Genomic DNA, 14,156 nt, shown 5'->3' on the forward strand with positions numbered 1-14,156 from the left:
GAACAAGGGATTTGTTAGATGTAGGGTTAGTTGGTTGAAAACCACTGGATTTAGACCAAGGTTACTAAAATGAAAGGTTGGGCTATAAGCGGACGCTTCGCTCTTCGTTTCGTCACAAGCGTCACAAGCTAGGAGAAGCAAGCAGGTACCGGTAAAGAAGTGTACGAAGCAGGCAGAACATATCTTTCTTTCTTTCTTCGTGCATAAAATTTTTGCTGTCGCAATATTGTCCTAGACACAAACTACGAATAAATAAATAAATAAATAAATAAATAAATAAATAAATAAATAAATAAATAAGCCAGTACTTAATAGAACATTTTCTTAATACAATTTATATTGTAAAAAATTAACGATGTACCTATATTGCATGGCCATTTATTTATTTTTTGCTGAGATAGATAATTCCTGAATTATAATTACATTTCAAATTTATTTATATCTGAAATGTTACTGTGAATGTATTTATGCAAAGTTGCAGGTAAATATGTGTTTTACCAGGGAAATCTCTAAATTTCCGGGCCCTGGAGTTAAAGTAATCGCGGAACCAATGATAAGGTGAGTTCCACACCCGGCATGAATATATTACTTTGTAATTACTGATAGGAATATCTCAATAAATATTTAAAACAGTGGCTAATAATAATAATAATAATAATAATAATAATAATAATAATAATAATAATAATAATAATAAATTATCGAAGCCCTTTAATGCCTAGCATTTTATTTTGTTCAATATACGGCACTCATCTTTAATGTTGAAAATTGCCAATTCATATCTGCTCCACGTGAATGTTAAACGAAACCCAGACGTGTTAAACGTCACGTCGATCTATCCACGACAGATTATACGTATTTAATACTAGCAGCGTTCACCCCGCTTCGCTGCGGTCACCCCGGAACGCAATAAACTTTGTTACTTAGATAATTTTTACTTTTTCGCTTTCAAATTGCAGTAAATGTTAACATTATAGCGCCTGTCATTTATGTTAACCCGCCGAGTGACCCGCTTCGCTGCGGTCACCCCGGAACGCAATAAACTTTGTTACTTAGATAATTTTTACTTTTTCGCTTTCAAATTGCAGTAAATGTTAACATTATAGCGCCTGTCATTTATGTTAACCCGCCGAGTGACACGGTCATGCGGGTTGCATATAAATACGTTTATTTTTACCTATGATGAACTAATAACAAAGGATTTGTACGTATGGACACTTGAATGGTCAATTATCTCAAGACACTGGTAATTAAAAATTAAAGTGATATGATAATCAGGAGACGCTAGTAAGATTGAAAACTATAGACCAGTTGCAATTTTATGTGCTCCATCTAAATTATTAGAACACATTTTATATAATCGTATTCTTGCTCATGTAAAACCATATATTGATATTAGACAGCATGGCTTCTTCCCAGGAAGGTCAACTATTTCCAACTTAATAACATATACGCAATATATATACTCTGTATTACATAGAAGATCAATTGTACATTCCATATATTTTGATTTTTCCAAAGCTTTCGATAAAGTCAATCATTCAATTTTATTGTTAAAGTTATCTAATATGGGTTTGTCAAATCAGTTCCTGTCTCTATTAAAATCTTATTTAGTAAATCGTACTCAATATATAGTTTACAATAATTTTGAATCTGCTGAATTTGTGGCAACTTCAGGAGTACCACAAGGTTCAAATCTAGGCCCATTATTGTTTTTGATTTATGTTAATGATTTACCATCAAGGGTCAAATTTGCAAAATGCATTATGTATGCAGACGATATAAAATTATATGGAGAAATTAAAGGTAACGCTGATATTATTGCTATGCAAAATGACATAGATTCACTTTATAAATGGTCAGTTGAAAATTATTTGCAGTTTAATATTAAAAAGTGTTTATATATGATATTTTCAACAACAAAACGCTCATATAATACATGCTACACAATAAACAGACAACAGCTAAATAGAGTGAATACGTGTAAAGATTTGGGTGTGGTAATGGATGATTGTTTGACCTTCAAGGCTCATATAAATGAAGTAAGAAATCAAGCTTATAGAAAGTTAGGTTTCATAATTAGGAATGCCCTTGATTTAAATGATATTAACAGCTTCAAATTACTATATAACACATTAGTTAGAAGTAAGTTGGAGTATGGTTCATCTGTGTGGTTTACATCTTGTAAGTTAAATTCAAGTAAATTAGAAATGATTCAAAAGAAATTTTTACAATTTCTGTACTTTAAGAAATATCATCTGTCTGCACTAAGATTAAGGATTTCATACTCCAATTTATTATCTGAATTTCAATATATCAGCCTTGAGGATAGGAGTGTAATACACCAGCAAATTTTGTTGTATAAAATTGTAAATTATAAGATAGATGTTTCAGAATTTTTGGAAAACATTTCATTTAATGCTGTTGGAATTAGAAACAGGAACAGAAATTTATTTAAATATGATATTCCTAGAACTGAAAAATTCAAGAACTCTCCTTTAGTACGTTTGTGTAAATTATATAATGACCTGTCAGCAAAAAATCTAGTTGTGGATTTAGGAGTTCCATTGACAACATTTATAAAAATCATAAAATCTGTAATTGAAAATTCAAATAGCTAAATATGAATATTATATAAGTATCCTCGTCAAATTTGAATTTTAACAATATTATACATTCGTCATTATTAATATGGTATTAATAAAACATGAGTTCTTCTAGATGAACATTATTTTTATACTGGAATTGAGATTTTTGTATGTACGTAGGATTTATTTAGATTACTTCTTTTGACTGGTTTCATTTTTTGTTTTATTGTGTTTTATTTTTTTACTATGCATGTAATTAATAGTGTGTTATTTAATTGTATTATGTACATTTAATTACATTATTTAGTTTTGTATGTATATTATTTTACTGTATCGCTTATTGATATATATCTAATTTGTGTAAGCAGTATTTGTAAGCCTTCTTTAATTGGAGTTATTTACTCTGTTGAAGGCATAAATAAATAAATAAATAAATAAATAAATAAAAACCATCTAGGGTCCAAATCCTAATAACCTCCCAAAAATGAAAGAAATTGGTTCAGCCGTATTAGCGTGATGAGCGGACAAAGGATTTGTACGTTCTCTTTTATATATATAGATACCCATTGTTGATGTTATGATTGCGCTTCGTGACATTAATAGTACACAGTCCGGAGAAATGTATTTGTTAAAATACTTTGTATGCTAATTAGTGTTACTCACCAGTCGAGACGAGTTTCTCGTCTTGTAGAGACTCGATTTTCGGAAAAAGCTTTTTGAGTCTCGTTTCGAAGTTTTCTACGTTTATATAAATTTATATGCAAAATTTATACCCTGATTATACAGTATAACCTCGTTAACACGAACTCGCTTAAGGCGAACACTCGGTTAGGACGAACAAAATTTCGGTCCCGCCATCGCTGTACGTTATCTTATAGGAAGTTCTATCGGTTAACACGAATTTCGGTTAGCACGAATTACGAACTAATTTTTAGTCCCTTGAGTCAGTAAAGGTTTTCATTTAACACGAACTTTCAACCTTTTTTTTTTTCATATCATTTTTCTTATTTCAGATTTCACTCCAGATCAGTTTTTGTCATACAGTATTTATACAGACGAAAATTGCCTTATAAATAAGAGAAAAACCAGAAACAGGTATCTTTCCTCTCTTATGTGGTGTTGATTCTTTCCTCCGTCAAGCGCTGAACATGCAGGACCTTGGCAGACGAGCTGCTGGCGACAGCTCGAGACAAAACATCTCTCTCCTGTAACTCCAAAGCTTACTGTAGTGTTTTCACTTTTCAGAGGACAGTACCGAGACCGAAGCTAGTCTCGATCCCGATCTTAATTCGAATTTGAGACCGAGCTGTGCTTTTCAAAATCGAGACGAGACCGAAACTCTCAGCCTCGTCTCGATACAATTCTGTGGATGGTATCAAGACGGAGAAGAGTCTTGGTCTCGTCTCTAATTTGGAACCGAGACAATACTCAGTCTTGTCTCGATACCATCTCTAGTGTTTTCTATGACATACATAATATACTGTAGTGGTATGTATAGTCTGTATACTGTAGTGCGTATGTATTGAGAAAATGTATTCGAATAATAAAATTTAAGTCCCCGGTTAACACGAATTGTTTTAACACGAACTCCGGATTTTTCAGTCCCTTGGAATTCGTGTTAACGAGGCTTTACTGTATTCTTAATTTCATCTAGATATTACCAGAATCCTTCCGAGTCACTAGGGATCCACGAAGGGTGAGATGTAACAACATAAAACCATATTTATTATTGGAGTATATTGTGTAATGACTTGTATCTTTAAATGTTTATAAATAAGTGGCCTTCATTATGTTATTACAATCACTTTATCAATTTATAGTTCCCTTTTTCAAAAAAACTATGCACCGTGTAACACTAAATCAGTGTTTAAGGTCCAATACTTGGGAGTTGCCAATGAAACTCGTGAAATTTCGAGTCTTGCGCGAAAACGAGACGAGAACTGCCATGTTTTTAGATGCTTCTCGTCTCGTGGACAACACTAATCTCAACAATGAATTAGAAATAGTAAGCCTGCTACTTTTCTCTAATGGTCTAACCCTTCCATTCTGTGGTGCAAGGCGTGGGGCAATAGCCCTACACGTTCTACCTACAGGAAGTCCCGGAGTGTTACTCTGATTTCCAACTCAAATATCTACAGAGGACCAATAAGCAGAAAATATATCGAAAATAACATTTTAAATCATGAACTTCATGTATACATAGAAATTTATGAAAATGAATAAGAAAAATAAACTTTCTTTATTTTACTTTGAAATCGTTAAACGGGCTATTTTAGAAAATTTTCTTCGGGCTCCCATGATCCTGACTGAGGACGTTTGGCTTTTCTTCACCACTATTTTGGCATCGAGAGACTAAAAATGTCCGTTGAGTACGAGTAGTGCAAATCAAAGGCGTACGCATGAAGAAATCGATTGTACAGTCGATAATAATGTAGATCAACTATATGTCTAAAAGAAACCGATGAAATATAAGTATTACTGTTAATATTAAACAAATTCAAAAGAGTTCGGAAAATGTGTCGGTAAATATCAGTGTCCATTTGCCGATACTCCCGAAAATGGCCGATATTATCGATATATCGGTACATTCCTAATTCTATCATGTGGAACACTTGCAGTTGAAAGACAACCTTCAACATAATTTGTTTCATTTTATGATGGAATTGGACTTTGAATGCCTAGTTGGACTGAGGGAACTGCATTTGGTTTCAGAATTTTCTTTGGCGGCAAACGTAGAAGTTCACATTTAAGATCTCGTAAATAATGTTCTTCTGAGAAGTGTACATTACAAAAAGTCGCGTTTTTAAAGTTTATTTAATCTTTTGTTTTACATGCGTGGACCACTGTTGGTAAGAAGAGGATCCTTAAAAAATTGTGGTACAAAATACCTGTATCTTTTAAGGAGCAGGTCAAAACTCCCACATTCAGGAAATGTCAAAATGCCCACACAAACGGTCATAACTCCCACACAAATGGACAAATATCCCAAATCCACGAACGGTCATAATTCCCACAGCCAAAACTCCCACACTCAGAAAATGTCAAAACACCCACACAATATGTCATAACTCCCACACAAATGGACAAATCTCCCAAATGCACGAACGGTCATAACTCCCACAGCCAAAATTCCCACACAGGTAAGCGGTCATAGCCCCCAACGCTCATAACTCCCATACATAGTAACGGTCACAATCTCCACATAAATGGAAAATCTCCCACACAAATGGACAAAACTCCCATACGCAGATGTTGTCACAACTGCCACACAAATGGATAAAACTCCCACACTCAAGAAATATCAAAACGCCCACACAATCTGTCATAATTCCCACACAAATGGAAAATATCCCTAATGCACGAACGGTCAAAACACCCTTGGACTCCTTTTTATTATTTTCAGCGTGTGAAACTTAAAAGACGCGCAACTAGGATGATTTCAAAATGTGGGAGATTTGTCCGATTGTGTGGGAGTTTTGTCCATTTATGTGGGAGTTTTGTCCATTTATGTGGGGATTGTGACAGTTGCTATGTGTAGGTGTTTTGTCCATTTGTGTGGGAGTTATGACCGATTCTGTGGGTGTTTCAACATTTCTTGAGTGTGGGGGTTTTGGCTGTGGGAGTTATGACCGTTTGTGCATTTGGGAGATTTGTCCGTTTGTGTGGGAGTTATGACCGATTGTGTGGACGTTTTGACATTTCTTGCGTGTGGGAGTTTTGGGCGTTCGTGCATTTGGGAGATTTGTCCATTTATGTGGGAATTATGACCGATTCTGTGGGCGTTTTGACATTTCTTGAGTGTGGGAGTTTTGACCTAGACCCAGCTATTATTTTTTAAATTGATTCTTGCACGTTGCTACAGCACAAGAAGGCATTTTTATTTAACCCATAAACACACACATACACACACACACAAAAACAAACACTATATTACCCAAAAGGAAAGGCACAAATACGCATAAATATGTACACATGTACTCAAGCTCACCAGACTAAGTTGCAATATTGCATAGCCAAGCCCAAGTAAAGAAATCTTCCGAGATACTGACTTTTTCTCTATTAGATAATATTCGTCCACGTACTCTAAAACGTACAATAGAAAGATGTGTCTATAAAAATTTGTCACTAGAAAAGTAAGCAATACAATTCAACACATCAAAAACCCAAAATAAATAAAGAATTGTTTTATGGTCTTACTAGCAGATCTTCGCGCGCCAAGCAGACGACAAGCTCGAAGTTCCTCGCTGGTGACGTCACTGTGAAAAGAGCATAAACGTAGAGGTTCTGGACACACGTTAAGGGCACCCCCTGATTTAGACACTATGCAGTCTGAACTTCCTCCCACTTTCAGCTTTAATTCGGTTTCTCCCTATTTACGTTCCTCGTTTCTGTGCGGCAGCAACGAACTACTGACAGCTCGTCACAATGCAGCTGCAGCTCTCCGTGCTGGTCTAATAGCTAGCGAGTTACCTTTCGTGCATAGAGCGCCGAATTCGATTCCCGGTGGGAGGGCATTTAACGACAGTGGACCGGATTTCACCTTAAATTGTAGGTCCACGTCTCATATAGCCGCGCTGCTGTAAAGACATGCTCAATGATAATCAACTCAACTCAACATTACAGTTCCAACAATTCAGAAACGACAATGGCTAAGTATTCACTATAAGCAATAAACTGTTTAACCTTTTATCACATAATACTTTTAGTTAATTTCTCAATGGATATCGATGGAGCATTACTATTTGCCCTGAAATGACAGATGTCCGTAAAAGGAAGTGTTCTCTCCTATAACAACACACGTGTTTTTGCAGGGAGGGCCAAAAAAAGGTTTGTTCATATTATGGAGGTGTCTGGTAAGATGTTTCATTGTAAAAACATTGCCAATATTTGAATTATACAGTAGAACTTTCTGCACCTATATTAACTTCTAAAATAAATGTAAGATTAAGATGTGACTACCAAATTTTAAATTTCTCATTAAATTCTAATATTGTTAATAAACTTATTTAAGTTCAGTTGACACTTTCTTCCATCCAGGTGCAGGTTTGTAGGGGCAAACGCAGAATTACTTCTTTCTCATAGCAACGGTTTGCCTGCGGATTTTGGTGCGCATTATAAATTCGTCTGGAATAAGATTAAGATCTAGTCCTGCAGACGTTCTTGATGACAATTTAAAATTGCTAACGTATTGAGCCGCTTTTGTCCCATAATAGTTCGTAGGTAGGACTTTAATCGCCTTAAAGTAGAAAAGGGTCTACTTTATCACTTTTCGTTATCACTACAAAATGATATATTTTTTTAAAAGTGCAATTAACACTATTTACCAGAAAATAGTGAATAAATAAATAAAACTAACATACTTTAAACCTTATACTCCTCTTCTACCAGAAAACAAACGATAATAAGTCACCACAATAGCACCGTTTTTCTGGCAACACCACCGATAAACTAAAACACCGAAACGACACGAAATCTTAGAAGGAAAACACAAAGTGAGTGTACGTTGCTACCCATTGCATTTTCTTCACAAAATGACCAAAACCCAATATGTAAAAGATATAGAAAGAAAGATAATCAGAAGAAAGGAACGGAGGTAACGTTGATTTTCTGCATCTAGAGGTCATAAACCCCTATATAAAGTACCATGTGTATTGAGGACTAGCAGGGGAAATTTCAGAGGGCTTTAAGAATTCCTAGAAAAAAAGGTCCACTATACTTGTCCTTTACATCCGCACATATAGTAATAAAACGACGGCAATTTTGTCTCTCTTTCTCTCTCTGTTTGGATGCTCCAGGACGACAATGCTCATCAGTCACCAGTAAAGAATTGAAGCGGGAAACGGGAGGGAAAAAACGTAAGACCAATATAAATCTCTTTCCTCCTTTCAATAAAAATTCTGAAACAAAAATAGTTGTTTGGCGTCACTTATTTTAGTAAACAAACTAAATTCTATATTCTGAAAATGAAGATGCAGCTGAATAGTCATTTTTAACAAAAAAAAAAAAAAAAGCTAAGTCTTGAAAAAGTGTTTGAAGAAATAAAAATACGAAAACAGAACTGACACATTGGGGGAAGGGGGTCTCAGACCCTCATCGGTAATATTGAGGGGGCTGAAGAGGCCTGAGCTCCCAGGTTCCGGCAACTATGTATTTGCTAATAATTTAAGTGTCCTTCAGTTCACTTCACTTTCTGAGAATTTGTGCTAAATGTAATATTTCCTTCTTTGCTTGTCCACTTATGTAAACATTTCCACCGGTTTATTACAGGTTAACCTTAGGTAATAAGACATCTGTTGTGCATGATTTGCAGTTGGTTTGTGCAGATACAGTAAATACTTACAATTGGCATTACTCTTGCAGGATCAAACTCCCTTAGTCTAAATATTGAAATAACATCATATGCTGTCTTGTCATTAGTTACACTTGGTGGAGAGAATCATATGGTAAATGCACTTAAAGCAGTTCGTTGGATAACACAACAAAGAAACTCACAAGGAGGTTTTGTGTCAACACAGGTAAGATGTGAATTTCCTAAAATGTGTTTTGTAAAATCATGAATATTCAAGGATAGGTTGTTTATATATCATTTTATAATCTGGAAATTTTGCATTCGTCGTTCACGCAAACTGAACTGAATAATTTTGTGATAAATGAGCGCATGCTGGGGCAATTTTCATTTCCTAATTAAGGTAATCAATTAAGAAGGGAGAAATTAGCAGTCTGGAGAAAAATGCGAGGAATAGTGATCATGTTTTCAGTATGGTAATACAGCATTGCAATAATACTATTACACATGGTAACTCTTACTTAATGTACTTCAAGGAAATATACTTTCACGCATATATATAAAGGTAACCAAGAAAGTTATGTCGCTTTCTCACCCACCGCCTTCGAACACCGAACCTAAGACGTACCTAGAAAATCAAAAATAGTCCCCATCACAATCGACGACTTTCTGCCTACGTTCTGAAAGACCATGGATTCCACCGCGGTAGAACTTGGTGGGCCGTGAAGCGAAGAATGTATCAAGTGCATTTTGAACCTCTACTAGGGATTTGAACTGGGTGATTGTCCAAAGAATGGAACAGGTGATAATCGGAAGATGCAATATCCGAGGACTATAGCGGATGGAAGTGTTTCCCAACCAACGCGTAGGGTCATCCTAGCCACGTGGGGCTTAGAGTTGTCCTGTAACAGGAGTACCCCTTTGCAATTCAGAACTGCTGGCTCCAGAGTTTTGAGTTTTTCTTTAACACAGCTCAACAGCTGACAGTACATAGTTGCATTGATACTCTGACAAGCTGGTAGCAGTTCCCAATGCACGATGCCGTGAACACTGAACAGTCTACCAAACACACAGGAAAACAATCTTTTGGTGCAGTGCTGGTTTCGACTGTTTTTGAACCGGTTCATGGATTCTAACCAATGATGATGGCGGCATGGGGCTTCATATAGGACTCACTTCTCTTCACATGTGAACACCCTGTTCACAAATGGTTCCTTCTTCAGACGAGACAGCAAAGAAAAACAGGTATCTGCTCGCGTTGCCTTCTGGCCCGGAGTCAAATCATGTAAGATACATCGACCTAACTTGTAATGCTTCCCAAATTGGAAGTGCTGCCGAATTGCCGAATAGTTTCTCCACTCACACTGAATTCTAGTCCCAGTTCCTCTCATGTCTGGTCACTGTTCGCCTCAATTGCTGCCTTAAGGTCTTCATTTTGTACATGTGTTGGTCTTTCGGCATGTGGTGCGTCTTTGAAGGTTTCGTCACTATCTTTAAACTATCCACCGCTACACTATCCGCGTAATCACGACACACTCACCAAAGGCCTGGCGTATCTTCCGCTCCGCTACAACGGCGTTTGACCCCAGTTTGAACTCATGGAGCATATACATCCTTCTGACGTCGTGTGGAGGTTCCATGTTCAGTCTGTCCTTACGCAAGTTTACGGTGTAACTGAACTGCCACAACCAGGTAGTATGCTCAGACCACACCATCAACTGACTTTCGCCTTATCTCCATTTGTATTCAACTCAATGTGTGAGGGCCAATGGAACACATACCTCCAGGAAAAACGACAGAATTTTCTTGGTTCCCTTATACATCCTGTATGTGCTTCCCCTAGTAGCAAAATCGGTTGGCCCAACGTTGGAAAAATGGGGGCGATGCGACATACCAACGTTGGCCCAACGTCAAGTTTGGCCACTTTGGCAACCATTTCCCACCCAAACCATTACCCACCCATTTCACAACCAAAACAGCGATTCTCCGACACTTAACCAACGCTAAAGTAACGTATTTCTTGGTTGGGAAAACAGTCAAATCTAGTATCATTGCGTGAAGGTCGGGAGAATAGTTAGTTGCCCAACTACACATTTAACCAACGTTGGGCCAACGTAAATTTTTCCGCTTTAGTCTCGCACCGACCATCACCCACCGTTTTGACCAAATCCCACTCAATTCCCAACGGTGGGCCAACCAACTTTGCTACTAGGGTCATTATTGAAAAAATCGGTGAAATGCTTATTTTTCTTTCTTCCAGAATTTCATTGTCCTATTCGATTTGATAACCTCTACGGCTGAAATACTTTCTGTCTTTTAAGATATATTTCTTTTTAGTAGAGAACCTAAAGCCATCGATTTGAGCGATGCATAGTATTCTGTATAGTGGTTGAGGGATAGCAATGATTTCTTATTTAGTCTAGACTTTATGTTCACATGCCACCTGAATTGTAACAAATTGCCCACTGACACTCTCCTTTAACGAACAAGAAGCAGTAATTGTATTGTATGCCAAAAACCCTTACATACTAATTAGAAGCATACTAATTGTAACTGCTAACAGGTGTATTAAGTTCTCCACATTATTTTGTGAGCTCTCTAGTCCTATATTACGAAATTATGCTTCGTTCCGATCTTCCACGCTGTTCAATATGTATCTTTCGTTTAAAAAAAAAAGGAAAAGAAAAAACCCTCAAGAGAAAGTGAATTGGGGACATGTACACTAATGATTTAAGGCTTGTGTATAGCCTGCTCTCCCCAGTTCTTTGTCACCGGAACTGGAAGAGTCACTACTACTACTACTGCTACTACTATTTCTACTACTACTAGTGCTACTACTACTGCTACTACTACTACTACTACTACTTATATCGAGAACAGAAACCAACCAACCCCTGCGGGGCTTCTAACCCGTTCCTACTACTACTACTATTCCTACTACCATTACTACTACTACTACTACTACTGCTACTACTACTACCACTTATACTAAAGCTTCCTTACCACAAGATTTACATCTTAAATCTTTATAACATGCGATTCCGATTCATTATGAACTAATATGAATCATTAGAATCACTATAATTCGTTAAAAATCATTGGGCGGAGAGGGGTATAGCAATCCTGATTTAATAATGATTTAATTACGATTTCAAGATGTGGAAACATCAGTGGTCATATGAATAGCATTCATGAACTAGAAATTCGGGCATATCACTGCTTCACATTATATGGCATGAATGCAACGTGAAATAATAATAAATGACTGATGCCTAACTAAAATAAATGACTGATATTTTAAGCAGAAAAGTGAAGTAAGTGAAAAGTTATGCAGAGGGGATATTTTAACTAAAAATCCTGACGCTAACTAAAATATCAAATAACAATATCCAGAATGGTGTTAATATGTAAGTAACCAATACAACAATTGATTAGTAATTAAAACTTTGAGTTGTCAAATGTATTAACAATCTTTTCTAGAGACAAGAAATAAAAACTAGAAATTCGGGCAAAATATCGAGAATATTTATGTAGCACTTTCTCTCGTAAGGTTGTGTAACGTAGTTGGAAATAACGTAAAGAAGTAGTAAACTTTATGCTTTAATTTAATGTTAATTGATTCTGATTTAGAGTCTGAAGTTGAGGACATCGTTATTGGCTTCAATCTTTTGGAAAGTTTGACTTTATTGAGATACTGAGTTCGTAAATCGACCACCACCTGACTTGGTGTACGCATAGGTGTTTCTTTTCTTTATTTTTAGTAAGACTTCATCAACTTACAAGGAAAAATGATTATTTTTATGAGACCTCTAAATTGATTTCCGATTGCGGCCAAATGTGAACTTAATGATTGACCGACGGTTATGTGCCCTTAGCCGGGATACTTGGTTACAATATTTCTTCTTTAATGGGACATTTAGTTGAATTATATCCCCTTGATTAGTACGCTTAATATTTAGCTCTGTACTGCAGTAGTTAATTATCGAGACTACTTCTAGCGTTCGTAGCACCGCATTTTATTGATAATATTTAAGGAATTATAAGATGTTACAACGATGCATGCTTTAGATTACATTTAAATTATTGTCTTTCGTGATATCTACTTTAATGTATTTTTATAATGTGATTGTTGTTCGCATTCAACAATATATATTCTAATCAAACTTTCTGAAATCTTGGTAAATCCCAAAACAATATGGAATGTTATGTACATTTTTATTCAAAAATTGATAGTAACGCTTATATATTTTCAGTACATAAAGATAAGTCTACCACTAGAGACCCTCACTTCAAACATTCCTGTGATCTTGCATGTGCTCTTTAAGTTAAAAAGAAAGTTGAAAGTTGAGTTGAAATTATTTTAATAATGTTATACAATTTTCAGTTGTAACCTATGAGCAACATGAACTACAACCTTTTTAAAGAGTAAAGGTGCTCTTAAAGAGAGAGCTGTGACTACAACCTTCACATAGAGTGGTTTGGCGTCGGGTTTCATCTTCAATTCCCAAATACGACTTCACACTCGTATTACGTGTCCGAGTAATATTGTCCGTCAGTTCCGGAAAATTATTGACAAATCATAAACCATGTGAAGTAATATAAGTAACGGAGACAAACCCATGAATATATATATATATATATATATATATATATATATATATATATATATATATATATATATATATATATATATATATATATATATATATATATATATATATTGTAGTGAGCCCAAATCCCAGATTATTTTTTTTCTATTTTTAATTTTTTTTGCGTTATTATTTTCGCAACAGAATTAGTATTTCAATTACTTCTTTTAAATACAAATTTTTGTTGAGTATTTTTTCTCCTAGTTGTCAGAGCAAACATTTGTTGTCTTGACTGCTTGCTTCTATTCGATTATCTCCCCTCAGTTGACCTCAAAGTTCAACCATCTGGTTAAAGAAAGCTTTGCCCTTACAACAATGAGGTCACTGTATTTCTTAGATAACACGTATAGACAACAAGGAAGTCACTGTCTCCCTAGCTAACACGTGTCTTTCTAACTAACATGTGTTCACAACGATATTATTAATGCTATTATTCTTAATATTATAAGTATTAGATTCGTGTTAAGAAATAGCTAGTATTTCACAGGAACCTTTTATTGAACAAACGATTACACTTTATTTTAGAGGTATTCCCCGGCAATGTCTATGCACCTTTGCCAACGTTCCGGAAGCTTCCTTATTTGTGTAGCAAACCATTCTTTGGGGGTATCTCTCTGCCACTGGCGGACAAAT

The 14,156-nt window shown here is 35.7% G+C and overlaps 1 protein-coding gene across 2 annotated transcripts in view; it reads left to right on the plus strand.

The window, feature by feature from the left end:
• Positions 1 to 14,156, plus strand: part of LOC145678425 (alpha-1-inhibitor 3-like) — a 2,648,409-nt gene that overhangs the window by 2,287,274 nt on the left and 346,979 nt on the right. For both annotated transcript variants that reach the window (XM_081748543.1, XM_081748544.1), the window contains exon 22: positions 8,949 to 9,103. In XM_081748543.1, coding sequence (XP_081604669.1) covers positions 8,949 to 9,103 — 155 coding nt within the window. The remainder of the gene's footprint in view (positions 1 to 8,948; positions 9,104 to 14,156) is intronic.

This window comes from Thermobia domestica, chromosome 2 (genome assembly GCF_964235325.1).
Source record: "Thermobia domestica chromosome 2, izTheDome1.hap1.1, whole genome shotgun sequence".
Taxonomy (NCBI): Eukaryota; Metazoa; Arthropoda; class Insecta; order Zygentoma; family Lepismatidae; genus Thermobia; species Thermobia domestica.